This window comes from Rhamphochromis longiceps, linkage group LG20 (genome assembly GCF_057381845.1).
Source record: "Rhamphochromis longiceps isolate RC_006_pf linkage group LG20, R_longiceps_female_GT1.1, whole genome shotgun sequence".
Lineage (NCBI taxonomy): Eukaryota > Metazoa > Chordata > Actinopteri > Cichliformes > Cichlidae > Rhamphochromis > Rhamphochromis longiceps.
This window is the reverse complement of record NC_140576.1, coordinates 15,432,701-15,455,007: the sequence shown is the minus strand read 5'-3', so window position 1 is coordinate 15,455,007 and position 22,307 is coordinate 15,432,701. Positions and strand designations below refer to the sequence as shown.

Genomic DNA, 22,307 nt, shown 5'->3' with positions numbered 1-22,307 from the left:
GACATTGGTACCCAGGTTGGGGAAGCATTTGTCCTTGACCTTCATTGTAAGGACCCAAGCTCAAAGTAATATTTAATAATAAATGGTATGGAGAAAGCAGTAAAACACTCATTTAATTTTTTTCAATACGACGCCCTGCAACGTCAGAGTGAAATATATATATATACATATATATATTTATATATATGTATATATTTGCTCCAGTCTTGCCACATGATATGCACAATGACAGTGTTCTTGCTGCACCACTTGTTCCATGTACAATAGTAAAATAGGATTTAGTCAGTCCTAAGTGTTGAACTGTGTGAGGATAGCATTCTGAGTGACAGATTTATTATTGCTCTATTCTTCACAGTTTAAGTCACAGCTTCCTTGGTTCACCATCTGCTTGGCTCACTGAGTTGCTCTGTTCCCTCTAGTCTTGTCCCCCTCTCTTTCTCCACATTTAAGTTGTCACGACTTCTTAGAGCACTAATGGGCTGTTAATCTCCATCTCTCATCAGTTCTGTTCTGTTACGTTTTGTTCTCTTTTCTCTTCCCTCTTCCTTTCTTCCCCTTCTCCTGCAGTATATCACCAGGAGCACCTTCTTTGCTGGCTCAGCACTTCCCCTCTCTTTCCCCCTTGCCTTTCTGTAATGACACTGCAGCATTTAGGAGTGTTTGTGTGTGTCCTTGTGGAAAAAAGTTGTTCGTGTGGCAGTTTTTTGATATAGATATTGCAGATTGTTTGGATAACTGTAGATGGATGAGACGGATAGCCATCATGACAGGTAGAGCAGAAATGGCGAGATGAAAGAGTGCAGCTCTTGGCCCTTCGGAGAGGTGTTGGCAGCGTTTTTTCCTCAGTTCACTGCACATTAGCTTAACAAGGCTGAGAACAAATATACTGACCACAGTTGAACACTGTTGAACTAAGAGTAGAGTGTAATGAGATCCTTTAAAAAGCTCTTAATAAGCTCTTTTTTTTCTCTTTTCTCTCTGCAGATGGAAAAGTGTATGCGCTGGGGGGCATGGGTGCAGACACAACACCACAGGCCCTGGTTAGGGTGTATGATGCAGAGAAGGACCAATGGCACCCAATGACATCTATGCCCACACCGCGGTATGGAGCCACGCCCTTCGTAAGAGGAACCAAAATCTACGTGATGGGTAGGAAATACATCATGCAGATGTTATACTGCTAGCATGTGCGTGTTAGCATATACTGACATTTACCTTAAAGCTGTAGAGAAATACATGACTTCCTGCCAGTGGTGCTCCATTAGGCTGATCTCTCTCCTTTTAGTCTCAGACAGCGTTGTCTTAAAGCTCCTTAACTGTCATTTAATATGTGCACCCAACCTTTAGATCACTGCCATCTTGTGTTACCATTTGGTATTTCTACTGAAAGCTGTTCTTACATCAGTCTCAAAGTATAGTTGTCTGTCTGTGAGAGTGTGTCTATCTCCTGTTTACAATGACAGAAGCTGGGCAAGAGGCCAGCAGTTATTTTTCTGGTGCTTTGCACATGCACATTGTGGACAAACTGCTGCTGGTCTGCTTTTACCACGCTCAGATCAGAGACACAGCTAGCATTATCAACTAAATAAGCTTCTGTACTTTAACTTTGTAACAGATGAATTTCCTCTTGCAAACCACCCTGCCTATCATGCATGATGTAGAAAAGAAGAAGTATGAAAAACACATTAATAAGGAAAGCTGTGACAATGAGTAAGCAGGGAACGCAGCTCTGACCATGTCAGGTCTAATAAAACAGGTGAACAGGCGAACAGGTGCAGGTTCAGCAAAGACTGATGTCTGAACCTGCTGTTTTGCCAAAATTCTACCTTCAGGTTTAATCCATATTTTAATACCACTAGTTGATATTGACAGTTAATCATTTCACGTACCTCTTATTAAATTCATATTTTAATATACTAGGCCTGTATGTTCATTTCGTCACTCATCCAAGTGACTTCTTCAGTCTCCGCTCACTGCAGGTTTCCCCAATCTTTTAAACAGAACATTTGCATAAGGACTGAAACTGGCACCAGTGCCAAACAATGGGCTGGGAGGTTTGTTTCTTGATCATTAATATGCAAAATGGCATGACCATCGATCAACAACCAATGATCAAAGACCAATCATCAATGGCCATGAGTACCGTTCACAGATAGTTGAGGAATGGTTGCAATCACAGTATTTTAAGATGGTGAAAGATGTAGCCTTAGGCCCCCTCCTCGATTCAGAGATGGTCTTTCGCTTTTCACATAAATGGTCTCTTTGACTCTGTGCTCAAACCAGCGTTCCTCCCTGTCCTGGATGTGCACATCCTCATCAATGAAAGAGTGTCCACTGGCCTGTAGGTGTAAATAGACTGCAGAGACCTGGTCTGACAAGGTGGCTATTCTGTGTTGTGCCATCTGCAAAGCCAGAGGTTGTTGCATGGCAACCTCCTGGCACCTAACAGCATACACTACATTACTCTGTTTGTGCCGTGAGACCGAATACTTGGGGTGGACAATTTTTGGCGCAGCATGTTTTAGGTTTTGAAAGCCACAGAGTGTTTAGAGAAAATGCATCTCAGCTCTTTTCCCATGCTCCTGACACATAAGGGATCACTAAGGGTTTGTGCTTAGGCAGCAGTTGTCTCTTCTGGATTGCCTGGAGCTCTCTTTAGGTGCCTTCCCAGCTTCCCAGACAACAAATGTCCAGGTGGGATAACCACCTTTACTCAGGGAGTTCTTGATATGAATACAAAGCATGTTCCCATCATTACAATGGATTTTTAGTGAATGTGAAATTAGTCTTTTTCATTGGTTTTTCCCTTGGACCTCCCACAGGGATGTCATTTTTGTGCAGTTTCTTAATTATTGTTGAATCATGAACTTTGAGCTTAGCTGACACAAGTGCGGCCAACATATATCTAAATGTTGTTCTGGGTTCTTATCTGACCTCCTGGATGAGTCACTGATGCATCCTTGGAGTAATTTTGGCAGACCGACCACTCCTGGGAAGTTTCACCAGTGTTTCAAGTTTTCCAGTTAAAGGATAAAGGCTTTCTCTGTCATTTACTCGAGCGCCCTAAACCTTAGAAATGACTTTGTAACCCATCAATATTTTTTTGTTTAAAGTAATTGGAGGTTATTTCAACACTTAAAATTTTAGTGTTTAAAATGTGTTTACATTTCATTTCCAAATGAACTCTGTGAGTTTTGAGACACAGCAGTCATCTGTCAAATGCCCCCAAAAGATTCACATGTCCTCTTGTGCTGTAAGAGGGTTGATTAATGGGTCACTGTAACATGGAGACCTTTGTTTCAAACCAGTCTTTTTAATTATTACTTAATAATTACTTTTCCACAAATTAACCTAAGCCTATGCTATGGTATACTGCATATTACTGTAATGTTGTTATTATTGGCAACAAAGAAGCAATTTCTTAATCCAAACCAAATGACTGTGCCTAAATCTAACAGTTTTGTCACATATCTGGATAAGAGTGATCTTTATTGTTGGTGGTTGATGTCTACTGCTGGTATTGGTCATATCAGGGGGGTAAATGACCTAAATAGTCACCTAAAGGTCTTTTTGTACCTTAAGCTGAGCTGATGCTTCCCTTATATCTCAGGTATATGGAGCATAAATATTGGACTGACGTTCTGTTGGTAGGTAGAAGTTTGTCAGTTAATAAGTTTTAATCTTGCTTGACTTGATGGAAAAACAAATAAAAGTGAAATTAATACAACAATGCAAAAGTGTTCTGATACAAGAAACACTGTGTTTCTTGTATCAGTGTTTCCTGTGTTTTAAAAGATTAATTGGGGAATATCCGTTTGCCTCGTAATGAGCTCTCCCACACATGAGTTATAAAGTGTGAGAAAACAGAGAGAGACGAGGTCAAAGCAGGTGGAGTTCAGATGGTGTTCATTTATCTGATGACTCAGTGTAACACTGATATATATATGGTGAAGAAATCAGTTTATCACAGGTCAAACAACAACATCCATCACCCTGACAAATGATTGCTGTCTGCCACAAAGTGACCTCCCTTTCATCATCAGGTAAACAAGCCGACATTTGGGCAATGTGGCTGCAAACCGAATTCTATATTCACGTAAAAACAACAGATGTGCAGGCGCATCCTGCACTCTTTTAGCACTGCATCATGGCTCAGGGGGTTGGGGATCGCATCTGTAACCGGAAGGTCGCCGGTTCGATCCCTGGGCTCTCTGTCCTGGTCGTTGTGTCCTTGGGCAAGACACTTTACCCTACTTGCCTACTGGTGTTGGCCAGAGGGGCCGATGGCACGATATGGCAGCCTCGCTTCTGTCAGTCTGCCCCAGGGCAGCTGTGGCTACAACTGTAGCTTGCCTCCACCAGTGTATGAATGTGAGAGTGAATGAATAGTGGTATTGTAAAGCGCTTTGGGTGCCTAGAAAAGCGCTATATAAATCCAATCCATTATTATTATTATAAGAAATGGCATAGCACCTTAAATGTAATTCAGTGTCTGCTACCTATGATGTAACCTAACACTGAACACCACGGCCACCGGTCCAACACACAACAATACTTTTGTACTTTTATGCAGCAGGCATCGTATGTCAAACTGCACAGTGTTTGCGTGTTTGCAGATATTTGTTGAGCAGTAAGAAATACAGCATTTGAAATAACGTGTTAAAAAAATGCAGTCACTTTATGCTCTTCAATACTATCTCAAATGAATCAGGCTAACTTTATCCTGTGAAGATTGTCCTATAAATGATGTCTTTTGTATGTTATTGTTTGCTTCATTTAACTTAAAATCAGTTTGATGTTTGCAGGCATATTATGACAGGAAATAATAACTCCCACCACATGTCTTAAAGTTTATTGAAACGTTCCCGTTTTAAAATTGTGAGGAGCAGAATGTAGAGATTTTGTGTTAAAATGTAGTGAGTAAAAACAAATGGCAAATAATGTAAAATAAATTCAGAAGTACAGATATCAATTAAATATGACACTTCTAAATAATTATAGTAACAAAATATGTGTACTTCATCTACTTTCCACCTCTGCTTGGTGTCCTGGACAACAAATGTTTGCATATCAGCTGCTTTAGTGGAGAAGAGGAAAGATTGGCTTCTTCTTTAAAACCAACTCCTAAGTTTCAACAAAATCACATGGTATAGTAAAAATAGCCACAAAAACAAATAAACAAAAAAAATCCAAAAACAAACAAAGAAAATCTTTAAGTTTTAAGTAGAAGAGTAAACTCATTCATGTTGGTGTGGCTGCAGCTAATGATGCCGGGAAGTGCATGGGACAGAGAGCGATGACTAGTCTAAAGTAGAGATGGCACGATACCACTTTTTTATGTCCGATACCGATACCGATATCATAAATTTGGATATCTGCCGATACCGATATGAATCCGATATAGTGTTTTTTAATCAACAAAACTGTTTTTTAAATATCTTGCTGCATTTTGTATAAGTTCATACTCAAGTTTAAAACAACAACTACACTAAAGCTATTCTGTTATACCTGTATGCAAAAAAAAATATTTCATAGTTCAGCAATACTGATCAATCTAATAAACTTAGACCTACACCATCCTCCCTATTCTGGTATTTTAAAGAGTACTTAGCATAAATATTAAGCAACCTAACTAATAGGGTTCCAACTCCCAGCAACAACAAAAATAAAAAAATAAAAAATAGGGAACCACCCCTCACGCTCCACCTCATGATGCTTAATCGACGTAATCAACCTTAATTTGATGCAGTGTGAAAAAAAATGCACAGAAATCAATTATTTTTCAAGAAATATTAAATAGATTCAACATCTTTCTTCAACAAAATTGCAGACTGCACAGATGGTACCTTCCCAAAGGGAAAAAGTACTATAGCTTACTAGGGTATATATATTAGACTTAATAGTTACTATATACAGTAATGGACTTCTATTCATTTTGCATCAAATTAAAACTTTGGGTGTCAGATAATTATTTATTAAAAGCTAGACATTTTAAATGAGAATAAGAAAGAAAAGTATGTCTTTGTGCCCCCTTTTCCCTGTTAATGCCCTATCGGCCCCCCTGGCTAAACTTTGCTAGATCCGCCCCTGCACAGTTACCAGCGTCAGCTACGTAGAAAAAGATCCTGGAGTAGAAAGTAATATTAAATACATTCTAACAATAGCTGATCAAGCTTAAACGTGATGCTGTTGTTCAGCCGCTGGTTTACTCTTTCTGGTGCAAAGTGGGCCAAAAACAAACTAGAGAGACGGACTCGCGACAGAAAAGCCGATCAGCTGATCGTTAAGCAGTTTCATGATTGAAGTAGCAGCAGGAGAGGCAGTCGCTCCATATATCGCTTGTTAAGCTTAAAACGCAGGAATGCTTTACATTCAGAGATGGACTTACACACTTGCTTTACTTCTCTCGGGATAACTTTGTCGGAGATGAAATGCTGGGTTGCTAGCGAAGCTCCAAATGCTATCCAGACCACCGACAGGTCCCCATGCCACAGCCGCTCTATCACGTGATGCATACTGCTCTGACGTGCTAACGTTCTGAGGTGAGTTAAGGCGTGTTGCAAGTTTTGTGAGGTGCTTTCGTGATATTTAATGGATCGGATTACATTTTTTATTTTTCTCCGATATCCGATCCAGTAATTTAGGTCAGTATCGGACCGATACCGATACGTAATATCGGATCGGTCCATCTCTAGTCTAAAGTGCAGCCACGTGGTCTGTGCACAGATGGGAGTTTAATCATATTATATCACATTAGACACAGACTAATTTGTAATATACCAAGAGAATATAAATAATTTATGCCGTTTTTTTAAGCTGTCTCTCTCTCTCTCTCTGTGACTGTAATGTCTTCTCGCTGGGATTGCGTTAAAGCTTTACCGTACCTTGCACATTCATGCTGCTTCTACAGCTGCTGCTGCACTTGAGGGGGTTGTTCTCTTCAGCGGGTGCTTGAACCTCTTTTCATTTAAATTCCCTGTGTTCCCAGTCAACAGTGGCCTTGCTGGCAAATGACGTAACTCACGAGGCTTCCCAGCGCTTTGAAATTCGTGTGCCTACCTGCCTACGTGTGTTCACAGTACACATCAAGGATTTTGCAGCAGCGTCGTGGTTAGCAATCAGCACACGTGCAGCTGAAAAACAGTTGTCAGCAAAGTGAAGGATGACGAAAAAGATTATTCAGTGAAACAAATACACTAGTGTAAAAACACACACAGCACTGGATGAATACTGCACCACACTTCATCAGCAGCAAATAATGATAAAGAATCTAAATCATGACAAAAACAAACATCTTCATTTTTACCACTGAATTTACTGCATCAGGCCAACAAGTAAATCATAAATGGTGTTTAACCAGCCAGCAGTCTGTACTTTCACCCCCAGTAAGAATCTTGGATAGCTGATGAATTACTGTAACAACAAACATCACAAATCTCAGAATGCACACCATTACACGGCAGTTTTCCTGCTTATTCTTTTTTTATTGGCAGCTTGGGAGACATCCAAGTGTTGGCTTCTGCTGGAGGCAAAAGTGAGAAATGCTTACAGCAACATACATATACCATTTCAACCATTTGTTACTGAACCACAATGTAATATATATTCCTTATCAGCCAATGTGGAACACAGAATGGACATGAATAAAGAGCAAACAATATGAAAGAGGACAACAGCAATCTGGCACAGCAGTAGCTAACTTACTCATAAAATAAAGTTAAACAAGATGTTTTAGTTAATAATAGCTACAACTGAAAAATGTATATTAGTATATTTGCTCTAATGAATGTCTATGTAAATTATTTTTAACACATGAAACAAACAGTTTTCCTTAAGATTTACAATGTGTAGGTATTTATTTAGTCATTTATGCGCTAAAGGTGGATCTCCTGTCTCCTCCTTACTTCTTTTAAATTTTAAATTTGTTGACAATTGACATGACAGTTTTGATCAGCAAATAGCTAATATTGCTACACCGATAGTATTGGTTATATTAAAAAAATAAGGAAGGCTCTATAATTCACATTTGTAGAATGCACTCCACACACACATTGTTTATGCTCAGAGATGTCTCGTTTATTTAGGGTTCTTTATGCAACAACCCACAGTCTGGTCAGCGCTGGTCTCAGCTTTTCCAACAACCCCGTCTCTCGTCTCCTGCCTCACTAAAAAGGGCAAAAAAGACTCATCAGTCCAAACACCGCCAGCTGTGTTCTCACCTGCCTCCCCGGCACTGCCCCCTTGAGCTCACTGCACCACTCCTCCCCTGCAGTTGAGCCAGGGAGCACACCTCTGCCACTATGTTATTTTTATGTTACCCTTACCCAAATGTTTACTGCGACTTTACTGCACATCTACAGTGCTAACATGCTAATGTTTTTCAGATACCCACCTGAGACCCAACCTATTCATTTATTCTCTGTGTAATATCATATAGAAGTCTGAAGGTTAGGATTTGAAATCACGTGCGATCATATTTCACCAACAAAGTATACCTGGAGAAATTTAGCTTATGCCAATACTGGCTAGCTTGGTAAGCAGTGATGCTGAATGCGCTACTAATATCACCTTAGGAGGCCATTTGATACACTGCAGGTTTTGGTGCTTGCAATAGTTTTTTAGTTTTGGATGCTTTAGTCTTTTTTTTAAATAATTGCTATGTTAATTATGCCAATTTAAAATGCTCTGATGTTAAAATGGTTACAAAGCCCAGACACAGATTCAGTGGTAGCTAATGTTTAATTAGGTTGGTGGAGTTTACTGTTGCTACATTAACATATTTTAATGGATGTAATTTCACTTTTTCCTGTCTCTGTACAAATGTAGAGCCAAAGTATGGATGCTTGTTGTCTTCCACTGGTGACAGACTGTAATTTTAACCTGTACAGTAGTGACTGGTTGGAGATGTGGTATTGATTGGTATTTGTATTACTGATATTGGTCTTTCACTCCCTAGGACTGTTGTGGATGCTCACAAAATGATTATTAATGATTAGCAGGATTAGTATTTTCTCACTAACTAGCTACAAATAATACATAGATAAATTGTGTTTGGAGCTTGTCAGCTGTTGAAACAGACAACAGTGAACCACACAGTTCATGAAACAGTCCTTTGATGCTCTTACATACCGATCCCAAATGGTGGTCTGCAAAGCTCCTTCATTCTCAGCATCTGTCAGTCATAACAATTAACCAAGTTGCTAATAAAAAAAGAGCTATTCAGAAAATCAATTAACCGTAATTCATCTTCGTTAAAAGAACCTAGTAAGAAAATGGAACAAATTAAAATATTAATAATACAGTAAGGCTGATTATGCATGGGTCTCCCGCTATATGATTGTACCTTAGCGCTGGCTTCTACCTTTAGCTATGGAGGCTCATGAAGCAACGGGCTAAAGACTAATGGATTCTTTTGTTTTTTGGTTTTTTTTATTGTCCAGATTTCTGTCTGTTACAGTGGGGCAAAATAGTATTTAGTCAGCCACCGATTGTGCAAGTTCCCCCACCTAAAATGATGACAGAGGTCAGTAATTTGCACCAGAGGTACACTTCAACTGTGAGAGACAGAATGTGAAAAAAAAAAACAATGAATCCACATGGTAGGATTTGTAAAGAATTTATTCGTAAATCAGGGTGGAAAATAAGTATTTGGTCAATAACAAAAATACAACTCAATACTTTGTAACATAACCTTTGTTGGCAATAACAGAGGTCAAACGTTTACTATAGGTCTTTACCAGGTTTGCACACACAGTAGCTGGTATTTTGGCCCATTCCTCCATGCAGATCTTCTCGAGAGCAGTGATGTTTTGGGGCTGTTGCCGAGCAACACGGACTTTCAACTCCCGCCACAGATTTTCTATGGGGTTGAGGTCTGGAGACTGGCTAGGCCACTCCAGGACTTTCGAATGCTTCTTACGGAGCCACTCCTTTGTTGCCCGGGCGGTGTGTTTTGGATCATTGTCATGTTGGAAGACCCAGCCTCGTTTCATCTTCAAAGTTCTCACTGATGGAAGGAGGTTTTGGCTCAAAATCTCACGATACATGGCCCCATTCATTCTGTCCTTAACACGGATCAGTCGTCCTGTCCCCTTGGCAGAAAAACAGCCCCATAGCATGATGTTTCCACCCCCATGCTTCACAGTAGGTATGGTGTTCTTGGGATGCAACTCAGTATTCTTCTTCCTCCAAACACGACGAGTTGAGTTTATACCAAAAAGTTCTACTTTGGTTTCATCTGACCACATGACATTCTCCCAATCCTCTGCTGTATCATCCATGTGCTCTCTGGCAAACTTCAGACGGGCCTGGACATGCACTGGCTTCAGCAGCGGAACACGTCTGGCACTGCGGGATTTGATTCCCTGCCGTTGTAGTGTGTTACTGATGGTGACCTTTGTTACTTTGGTCCCAGCTCTCTGCAGGTCATTCACCAGGTCCCCCCGTGTGGTTCTGGGATCTTTGCTCACCGTTCTCATGATCATTTTGACCCCACGGGATGAGATCTTGCGTGGAGCCCCAGATCGAGGGAGATTATCAGTGGTCTTGTATGTCTTCCATTTTCTGATGATTGCTCCCACAGTTGATTTTTTCACACCAAGCTGCTTGCCTATTGTAGATTCACTCTTCCCAGTCTGGTGCAGGTCTACAATACTTTTCCTGGTGTCCTTCGAAAGCTCTTTGGTCTTGGCCATGGCGGAGTTTGGAGTCTGACTGTTTGAGGCTGTGGACAGGTGTCTTTTATACAGATGATGAGTTCAAACAGGTGCCATTCATACAGGTAACGAGTGGGGGACAGAAAAGCTTCTTACAGAAGACGTTACAGGTCTGTGAGAGCCAGAGATTTTCCTTGTTTGAGGTGACCAAATACTTATTTTCCACCCTAATTTACGAATAAAGTCTTTACAAATCCTACCATGTGAATTCATGGATTTTTTTTTCACATTCTGTCTCTCACAGTTGAAGTGTACCTCTGGTGCAAATTACTGACCTCTGTCATAATTTTAAGTGGGGGAACTTGCACAATCGGTGGCTGACTAAATACTTTTTTGCCCCACTGTATGTATAATCTACATAACAGAGATACATCTGTTATATAGATTATACAGATGGCTTATTTTTGCTGAGCTGAATTTGGTTTAGAATGCAGCTCAGACCCGTGATTATATGTAGATTTGTGCAAAAGCTGTCTCCTTCAGTAGTGCAGCAGTCCAGATTCTCTGTTTTACACTTTTGCCAAAATGTTAGTCTGTGGAGTATTGCAGCAACACTAAAACCATATGTGAACTATGTACTCTCAAGGAAAACCATGCACAGTAGATTCTGCTCCAATCAACCAAATCTTTTGCATGGAATCTCTTTTTCTCACATGTAATGCTTCCCACACAGTTCGACTCTTTGTCTCGCTACTGCTATCGATCTCTCTGCCACTCTGCCCACTCCAGCTGACCCTCTTCCACTTTCTTCTCTCACTCCTCCACATTCTGTTTTTCTCTTTCTATATTGCTTTCTATAATTTCTCTGTCACTCTCTCATATTCTTTACATTTCCCCCTTCTTTTTCCGCTGCCTCCCTCCCTATTTGCCTCTCACCCCTGGCCCCCACAGTGCTGCGCTGCTTTCAACCCCCCTGTTCCCATCATTCAAACTCTTACTGCCCGCTCCACGCAGGCTCTCTCTCTCTCTCTCTGTCTCACAAAGCTTGCCTTCCCCTTGTAGTCGTATTTTACAAGGTTAAGTTATGATTTGTGGAAGTAAACAACTCCTAAGTGTCCTAGGGGAGCTCCCTGCTGCTGTGCTCTCCTTTCAGCCCAAAATGAAATGTGGTCCCAGCGCTGGTCTGTGCACTCGCTAGACTTTGACATAAATGCCAAGGAAACTATGTGACAGGCACTGGGGATTAAAAAGCAATGAAACAGGAAATGGAAACAGGGACAAACAGTGTCACACAGAAAATTTGCATTTGTCCTTGGCTTGTTGTTTGTGCACATGATAATATTTCTGGGAATATATTTCATTTATGAGAAGGGGCATGCAGTTTCCATGTCTTCATGATAATACACAGGTGACTTTGTCAGTTTGCTCACATTTCACTTCTCTGGATTTTAATAGAATCTCTTGTAATTGTAAAGCTTTGTCATAATCATAAATTCATTGAATCTCTCTCCCCTCTCCTCCAGGTGGTCGCCAGGGAAAGATGCCGGTGACAGCACTGGAGGCTTTTGACCTGGAGATGAAGAGCTGGACACGTTATTCCTGCATCCCCAGCCGGAGGGTCTTTTCCTGCTGTGCTTCAAATGAGCGAAGCCTCTTCAGCCTTGGGGGCCTCCAGCAGCCGGGGCCGCATAACTTTTACTCCAGACCTCACTTTGTCAGCACCACGGAAGAGTATGATCTGGATCAAGGTAAGCTGTTATTTAACCCTGAAGGAAGTCATGAGTTTAAGATGACATTTTTAAGGTCGAACTCAAGGGATGAAATACAGCCTGAAGGAGCAGGAGCTTTCTGGGTGATCCATTAAACTGGTTAGGCAGCGGTTTTGATGCTTTCACTCTCTCTTTCACTCTCTTTAAATGGGTTTGAGTATTGGAGATTAGCCCATTATAGTTAGATGGCAAGTATTTTGTAAAATTTTCTACCTGTCCAATAGTGCTATACCTGCCTGACCACCGCAAATAAGGTAAATGGTTCTTATATAGAGCTTTTCTACTCTGTCTTGAGCACTCAAAGCGCTTTACACAACTTGTACATTCACCCATTCATATCAGTTTGCACAATGCACCCTTTTCTACTGTTTCTAAGTGCTTCCTAATTTTTATCCACATACATTCATACTCCAGTTGATGCACCGGAGAACAACATGGGGTTAGTATATTGCCCAAGGACACTTGGCATGCAGACTGGACATGTATATTTACATAATTTCTTTCTCTTCCTCCCTCATTTTCCACCTCCTCATTTTTCTCACTTCAAGCATTATATAATGAACTGAGCTCATGGCTCTAACACATGAAAATGTGCATAAACATGCCTATTTATGTCTCATATTGTGGCAATTACTTATTGTCAGCAGATCAGACACAAAATTCTCCCATCTCCGGACAGGTGACAATGAGTTGGCTAAAGAACAACAAGAAGGTTGTAAGTTAACATTATGGCGGCTAACATTAGGTTTGAGTATCCTAAAAATCACATTTTTCCTCTGAAAAACAATTTGATTACATTCTCACATCATAAGAGAGTTTATTCGCTAAGTGCCTGAGTCTATCATTGGTAGATCCACTTCAAAGAAAGTTTCAATAATCCCAGCTAACAGCAGCTAACAGCAGTGCTTACTGACAGAAATGTTCAGGATATCCTCAACAACTCACCTCGGTATCGCTGTAATCAGTTTGTCATCAATTTCGATGACACGCTGACTTATAGCGGACTCCCAGGACACCGGACAAATTGACACTGCAGTCATATTGACAGCTGAGGTAAATGACATTTGTCATACAGTGGCAAATGCATTTGAACTGGGATGTGAAAAAACAGAATTCAGTTTACGGCAATCAACAGACATGTGGAGTGCTCTTCCCACTCCCTTTCAATATGTAAATGAATCAGAACGGTAGCGATATTGAAATGTATTGATTTTTGTATAGTATTTTTTTCTCTTATTTTCTTTACTAAATGTACCTGTATATTGTGGTGGACAAATTTTACACACTGTGCCTTTAAAAAGGAGAAATTGCATAAAAGTTTAAAAGATAGATTAAACAGATATAAGCACAAACATATGCTTCCTTTCATAAAGAAAAAATAAAACAAACAAAGAATAAATAAATAAGGAAAAATCACACACACATACTTGCAATGATAATATAACAAATTATGTATTTATGTATGTGAATTATTGAAAATGTCAGGAATATTCTAAATTATGGAGCCTTATATTGCGTTATTTTAACATATACTGTTGTCATTTCAGTCTTGTGTCACAGCAAAGGCAGATAGTTAGAATGAACCACGTGTCAGCCTCACATAACACACAAAACTTTAAAAAACTACTCACATCCTTCCAGCTGAAGCCTTCTTATCGGGCTTTTCTTTCTGCACCTTAGCTTGTTAAATGAGCTGCCAAACAAATTTGCACAGCTACGATCAGTTTGCACAGCTAATTACCTGCTCATGTGCAGCACATTAAACCATCAACAACTTGCATTTCTCTCCGGCTGGTTAAGATCAAACATATGGAGCAAATGTTCTTCATTTCAGTGATTAAAACACACACACGCACACAAAGGAATGACGAACAGTGACTTCAGCGGGACGGCAGCAGGAGTGAGAATTTATTTTAGTGCGTTAACAATATAATGCTTTCATTATTTTAGTGTAGTGTTTTAATGTTTTGAAAATGGCTTTGCTTCACCGTCCTTTAATAGTGTCTGATTAAGTAAAGAAGGATCTCTCCTTTAATATGAAAAGGCTACAGGATGTTTAGTATGATCACAAAATGCAATAAGTTTAATGTGTCAAACAGGAACAGAGAGAAACAAGGCTTTTTACTACAATGAAGGGACTACAAATGCAAGCCTGGTTTAATAAAGTACTTTCTCCAGTTGAGGTAACTAAAGTTCCAAGTCCACTTTTAGAGCACTTCATGTACTTATGCTTGATAGACATCAAGCATAAGTACAAAACATCATAATTCGAGACACCAGTTTCTTTCTCAGTTCCTTTTTGCTGCTGTGGTCTGTGTTATCATACCTCAGCTGGCTTAAGGTGTATAGGATCTTGTCTGAATACAATGTATACATGCAGCGGTATCCTGGTTTCTTTCAAAATGCTGCAGCTTACAGGCTTAAATGTCATTTTGTTTAAAACTAACATAAACACAGGAATGGAGTGCTTCAGAACTTGACTGTAAGCAGGATACTCACCTCCATATAAGCTCACCTAATGTGCAGTTCGTGTTATGGATACTGCTGTGTTGTGCTAGTGTTAGGGTAAACAATATTCACATTCTTTCTTCTACTCCATTATTTGAAACTGTGGCACAATGGATGGCTGCTCAAATAGTCACGCCCTAACTTAAATTGTATAGGACAGCGGTCCACAAGCCAGGCCACAGACCAGTACGAGTTGAGGTTCAGGTGTAAATTTATAGTTTTCAAGGTTTCTATTGTCAGATATAAGCCAGTCTGTGGTGCAAAAAAAGTTGGGTACCGCTGGTATAGGACCCATGGAAGGAAATGTTATGTTATGTGTTCAACAGGGAGCATATATGATGAGGGACCCTTCTGAGGAATAGAACAAGAGGAGCTGTGGCCACCAATGAACACTAGAAAATGTTCAGACATGACCTAGACCACTGCAGAGCCATTTGAGATATACCCACCCAGGAGTAATTCAGACAAAGCAGTCCAGTTACTCTGCTTTATGAATTCCTGTATGCTTGAATAATTTCAGTAGATAAGAAGGAGAAGCTGCCTGGTAAACAGCCTAATGGAATCAGTGGTTGGGTATCTCACAGTGTGTGCTATGCCACCCTGGAGCACTTGGAATGGGGAATACAAAGCAGCCCAAATATGGGAAGATTATACATTAGTTGAGTCAGATCATATCAAATCAAATCCGCACTGTTGATGATGATGCTGCTGAATCCTGACCAGTGAAAGAAATGGGCAAATGCTTCTACCACACGGTTTGTCGATTGACTCACTTTAAATGTTGCTGCATAAAACATGACCGAACAAATGCATGTGTGCAATGTTGGCAATAAATCTGATTTGAGTAATGAAAACACTTCAGGCGCTTAAAGGTGCCCTTAGCTGCTGCAAATCTGTCAATGATTTTAATTTTTTGCTTTATTAATACCTCAGGAGTCAAAACAGAGTGAATCATTAGGATTATGTGGGATATAAGCTTTAATTAACCCATATTGTTATTTAGTGATTTTGTGCAAGGATTATAACATATGCTCCAAATCCCATTTGAAGCATGAAATCAGAGTGTGGCTCCTCACATATACTATTAAGCTGTAATTAAGTCTGTTGTAGGCAAATGAGATATTTGATGTTACAGAAGGGTGAAAGCTGAGTGAAACGTTTTTAATATAGCACAAACAGTTCGTGTATCCTCAAAATCCACACATTTTAAGTAAAGTTAAGGGGTTTGATGTCATGTTGAAACTAAGCAGCAATATTGCCATAAACAATCTTTCATATATGCATATTTCTCTGGCACTTTCAGCAGGGAGCTTATGGTTTAAGTGCAATGTTATACTGACTGTCAATCTGATTTGTAGACGTTTATTGCAGGATGTGAAGCCAGCTGCATCAGTCATTTGTTCTTCTGCAGATAAAGCCGAGATCTGTTTGTGTGCCTTCGGTGACAGATGATGATTCAAACACTGTCACCTTGCAATTCATGAGAACCCTTTCAAATGTGACATTTCAATCATGTGAGAAACATGGTCTTTAGCTGTCATCTCGCTTTCTATATATATATATATATATATATATATATATATATATATATATATATATATGTGTGTGTGTGTGTGTGTGTGTGTGTGTGTGTGTGTGTGTGTGTGTGTGTGATTGCTTTGCCTTTTTTGCTTTCTTTCATAATTTATTATATATCTTTTACCATTTTTATACTTTCATATTGTTGTATATACTGTCATGGTCCGTGGTCCTGTGACTGTGGAATGCGTGATGCTCGGGTAGCCACACCCCCGGGCTGGGGGTGTGGCACACCTGCTCTCCATTGCGGTGATTACATGAAGATCTACTTAACCCGGCGCTGACGGATGCTCCACGCCAGTCCGTTAGTCACCCCACAGTGGTAACTAGACTTCCACGAAAGCGTGCATTCACTTCTGGTTGGAACTGTGTTGGAACTTGTGTCCAGGTTTTGACTCGGCGTCTGCCACCTGCCTGTCCTCCGGCTCAACTGGATCACTCGGTGCATCATCTGGCCCATTCGCTATCCCCACGGACTTCCTGCTCACGGACTGCCACACTTCCCTCCCGAGCTCCCACGGTCCCGATCCCGGCTTCCTCGTGTCATTGTTTCCCCCGGTTTTTAGTTCCTTGTTTTGCTCCCTAGTTTGCGTCCGGATCCTTTTGTGCACGCGCGCCGCGGCGCATGACAATATACACTACATCAGTGATTCTAAAACTGTTACCCATGGCCCAGAGAGCCATGATAGCCATGGTAGCCATGGGTTAAATTACTATAAATATTTATATATTTACAATAAAAACTGATGAACTGGAGTCATGTAATTTAAATTAGGTTTTTTTTTTTTACGTCTTTGGCAGACCAGTTTTTGATAAAGAACTGTGTGTTATACTTGTATAACTATGCATGTGACAAATAAAGAACCTTGAACCTTGATTTAGCACATTTGTCTAAGCTAAATGAAAAGATAATGGACAATGACGCATCACAATTGCAATAGAACAGTAATCCCCTATCAGACTGTTATCAAGTTATGACGCAAGGAAGCAAGCTAGCATGTAAGTGCATGCAATCTGTTTGTGATAATCAGTGTTGGGAAGGTTACTTTTAAAATGTATTCCATTACAGAATACAGAATACATGCCCCAAAATGTATTCTGTAACGTATTCCGTTACGTTAATCAATGACAGTAACGTATTCTGAATACTTTGGACTACTTAATATATTATCATGCTTTTTACAACAACGAGAATGTACTATTGCTGTGTGATTTATTACTATTACTGAAGGTCCGCGACTCCGAACTGTAGTAAAGGGACCTCTGACTAATACGGCGGGGTCCCTGTCGGCTCGTAGCCGAAAAATAGCTTTACTTTGTTGTGTGGGTCAACTTTTCTTGCGAGAGACAGAGAGAGGCGTTGAAAGGCTGCTCCAACGGAACTTATTGTTTCGGAGGAAAACACGAACACGGTGTACAGTCGAGTCTTAATAGCTTACTTACAACTGGGTTCGTCAGGCACTCTTCTTGGCTGCAGTGGTTATTATTATATTTACATGCTTCCAGCTCCCGTTTTTCCTCGATGACAACTCGTACCTTTCCACTCCCCTTTTTCTCCCTCCTCGCGCTCACAGACCCATAACGTGTATGGCAGTCCATTCTCCCTGCAGCACGGACTACACTGCCCATGATGCTACATTCTTTAGAGCTATGCTTGTAGCCTTCTGCCTGTTAGCTTAGCACAACAATAACAACGAAAAGGCGCTCTCTCACCCAGGAAACACACAGTCGCAGAGAGAGAGAGAGCGTGTCGCCCTGTAACCATGGCAACCGTAACGCTGCCGCCTGGAACAACAGAACGTAGCTGTCAAACAAAACCCAAACAGTCCTGACCCGCGACAAAATGAAACAGGAAAGTACCGCAGTGTAATCCATTTATTTCAACAAAGTAACTGTATTCTGAATACCAGCTTTTTAAACGGTAACTGTAACGGAATACAGTTACTCATATTTTGTATTTTAAATACGTAACGGCGGTACATGTATTCCGTTACTCCCCAACACTGGTGATAATACAGCATTTGAAATGAAATGCAATGACCAGACAAGCACCAGCTGTAACGGAGCTCCCATCGTGGGTTTACTCTTGTTTGACGGAACCAAAAGATGATGTTGAGACAGCTGAGTTTCTGTTGTCAAAATACCAATGTCAGGCTTCAAAAACCCTAAATGGGGGCTACTGTGATTTTTCTTTTTTTCTGTTAATGCTATTACGGCTGTGGATGCTCATATGGCCAAAGCATCACATAATGATGTCATCATGCACAGTGAATGCCTCTGAGTGAGAAGCTCTTGCTTTAGACTCTGAACATTTGGTTTCTGACAGTTTTTTCTACTCTTTGCTTGTGTCACACACTTGATGACCTGAAAGGATGCAACAAAGATGCCTGAACATGTTTTGAACTGCAAATCATGCAAAGCTAGAATCACTGAGCTCAAAAAGTATTGGACTGGAAATTAGGGAATTTTAACTAATGTAAAATTAATAAATTGTTATTACTCTTTATTAATTATTGATTATTAATTGTAAATTAATCTGATAATAATAATCATCACTATTGGAAGAGTGAAATGTTGTTGTCATAGCGAGTTCAGGCTGTGCTTGTGAAAGCCAAGAGATGATGCTGTTAAATCTTATTCTGTACAAATACAATTTTTTGGATTTCTATGAGAAAAATAGTAAGCAAGGATTCTTGTGTGATTATTTGGAATTTTGGGAACAAACTAGATAAAGAGGTCAGTTCCCTCAAAATGGCAAGCATTCTCAATGGTGTGGGCATTAAGTAGGATATGTAAGTGCTCAATTCAAGGCTAGAGTCTGCCCTTTTCAAGCAGCATGACTGAAAAATGTCTAAGTGCATACTGAATCTCAAGTAGCCTCAGAGACTGAAACGGGTCCCCTAGAGTTTAAATGCTGTTAGATGCAGCAATGCAATGTCTCAAAATATCCTCAGTCAAGCTGTGATGATTCATAGTCGTAGATAGATAAATAGATGACCATAGTGCCGCTTACTCCGCAATGAGTCGTGATTTGATTCTGCTTTCAAGAGCTGCGGAATGAAAAGAAAGCTGAGTTTGGACTTTGAAAGAAAGATTGAACACACAAAGAGATATTATTAACTGAGGCCAAGATTTTCAGTGTTTTGGACACAAAGTGGAAAGCAATACATTTTTAAATTTTGAAGTCTTTATAGCTTTGACTAATCTGCCAAATATTCTTTGCATTTAATCACTAACTTAGCATTCTTGTCTTTACTTTGATAAACCAAGACTCACAGTGAAATCTGTGGCAGTTTCTCTGCAGAGGCACTGATGCTCAGATGGTTCACCTTAATATGTGCTGGGTTTCAAAAAGAATACATTATAAAGGGTGTAGAAGTAGTTGTGGAAGTCATGACCAATGCTGTGTTTCTAAGTTGTTGTTGAGCTTTTTTTCCTGTTTAATTCTATTCAGTGAAAGAAAAGAAATTAACTAATTGGTCTGAAAGTCTGGTTGCTGTAGCTCAGGAGGTAGACTGGACATCTATTTATCTGTGGCTCAATCCCCGGCTGCTCCAACCAAATTTCCTTAGGCAAATACTAGGCCCAGGTTGCTCTCTGATGCATTCATCACAGTGTGAAAGTATTTAAGCATGAGAACAAAAAAGTGCTTTGGTGAATTAGGTGAGTTGTAGTAAGTACTCAGGTAGAGGAATTATAACACAGTATCGAATAGCCCAGGGATGGGGCAACTCCAGGCCTCAAGGGCCGGTGTCCTGCAGGATTTAGATGTGTACTTGAACCAACACAGCTGATCTAAATGGCTAAATTATCTCCTCAACATGTCTTGAAGTTTTCCAGAGTCCTGGAAATGAACTAATCATTTGATTCAGGTATCTTGACCCAGGGTGATTTGCCTCATTGAGGCCGGAAGTTCCGCACCCCTGGAATAGGCCCACTAGCTACAGTTCAGCTGTTAGTGGGGCTCATGCTTAAACATTTACATTTTTATTTTTTTCAAGGAAAAGGGAAAAACTGTATGGCTTCTTACTAGAAGAGTGTGTGTGCTGAACTGATTTAGGTCTGCAGTGCAGACCTTTCACCAGCTGAGAACATTTAGAGCAGCGATGTCAAACTCATTTTACATCACCTCTTAAATGAGCTGAACCAGTGAAGTTTCCTTTTTTGTCGGTTTAAAGAAGTTTAACTAAACATTTAATTCCTGAGATGTCTTAATATAAGAAAAATAACTGCAAATTATAACAGTACCTATCAGCTTTTCTGTATGATAAAGGAATGCTGCTAGTTAATGGTTAATCAGTTAGCACAACTCTTTGGGCTTTAATTAATGTAGCTCACTGTGCAGAAATTATAAACTTTAAAAATGATAAATAAATAAATTGTAAATTTTGTGAAGTAATTATCAATTTTATATATTTTTTTAAAACTTCTGATACTACAAAAGACACATATAGATTTTAGACAATGAAAAAAAAAGAAGGAACTTTTCTGTTATTTACTTATTTAGCTATTACTCTCTTACTTTGGTGTAGTATGAATAGCCACAGGGAGGTCTTTATCAGTAGAAAAGGCTTTAAAACCTATTAAAATACATTTGAAAAGTGAAAATGTATTCCCTCTTTCTGTCGGATTTAATCTTTGCCGGGTCACTTCTGGCCCCCTGCCCTTATATTTAACACCCCAGAAAGACCCTTGGAGCTCAAGAAGTTAAAGCATAATAAAACAAAAAACATAATAAAGAAGACTCGGGACTGTTGCGTGGCTAGAATGGAATATCAGACAAGAACAGGATATCATTGGGACTGAACTGATCTCCTCAGTTCTCAAACATTGATGGATTTTTGCTCAGTAGTGCTACAGTGAATAAAATATGGGATTCAAATGTGAGATTTGCAGATTATTGCATTGTTTTCATTTACATTTTACACAGCTTCCCATTTTATGGTATTGTTTTTGTTATGTTTTTCTCTTCTGTTTGTAAGGGAACATGTGTGTTGGAGAAACTGGAGGGAAGTGTTTCACTTTGTGTGGATGTGTGGGGGATTATGTTGCTGCTCCCTTGTGAAAAGATCAGTGTGTGTGTGTGTGTGTGTGTGTGCATGTAGTACTGTCTGTATGTACATTTGTGTCAAATCAAGCAAGTCTAACCCTGATTCCTGTTAACAAAGGCTCTTTTTGCCCCTCTGAAGCGGCTCAGGTTTAATGGGTTTGACTTTGAAGAATTGAGGCCTTGGCTCTGAGGCTACGCTCAAATCAGCCCCTATTTTTGAAATTTGCCAACTTTTTGTGTGTGTAATACCAGTTCATATAACAAAACAGTGTACAAAGTCAACATAGAATCAGCTTTGCCCTGACTTCCACAAAAAGGTGAAAGAGGTAATGCTAATGGGATGCAGTTGTGGAACAGCCATAAACAAATAAAAACTAGGCATGTAGCTTCCAGCTCTAGAGAGTGAAGCCAAAGTGAAAGTGCCTTAAACATTTCTTCTTTTTAAAGGCCACCAGGGGGCTGTGAACTTGTGGTCCTAAACAGGCCTCAGGCTTGACCTCAATAAAAAGTTTCTCAGTCACTCATTTTGCTTCATATTAAATAAAACATTAGGCCCATTTCAGAGATTCTGGTGATTTCAGAGAGGAGGCTTTATATCTGTCATTCAGGTGTGTGCTCATTGGTTAAGGACGTTTGTTGGACAAGTCATTAGCCGGTGCTTTTTGGAGGTATGATTGTTGGCTAACAACTTGTTAGAAGCACCATGTTGATCGTTATAGTAAATACAACAATTATTTTATGCTATGT

General features: G+C 39.9%; 1 protein-coding gene across 1 annotated transcript in view; it reads left to right on the top strand.

Moving 5' to 3' along the window:
* Positions 1 to 13,997, top strand: part of LOC146645113 (uncharacterized) — a 195,425-nt gene extending 181,428 nt beyond the window's left edge. The window contains exons 3-5 of the mRNA XM_085394284.1: positions 985 to 1,149; positions 12,179 to 12,403; positions 13,972 to 13,997. Of these exons, the coding sequence (XP_085250410.1) occupies positions 985 to 1,149; positions 12,179 to 12,403; positions 13,972 to 13,997 (416 nt within the window). The remainder of the gene's footprint in view (positions 1 to 984; positions 1,150 to 12,178; positions 12,404 to 13,971) is intronic.
* The last annotated feature ends 8,310 nt before the right edge of the window (positions 13,998 to 22,307 follow it).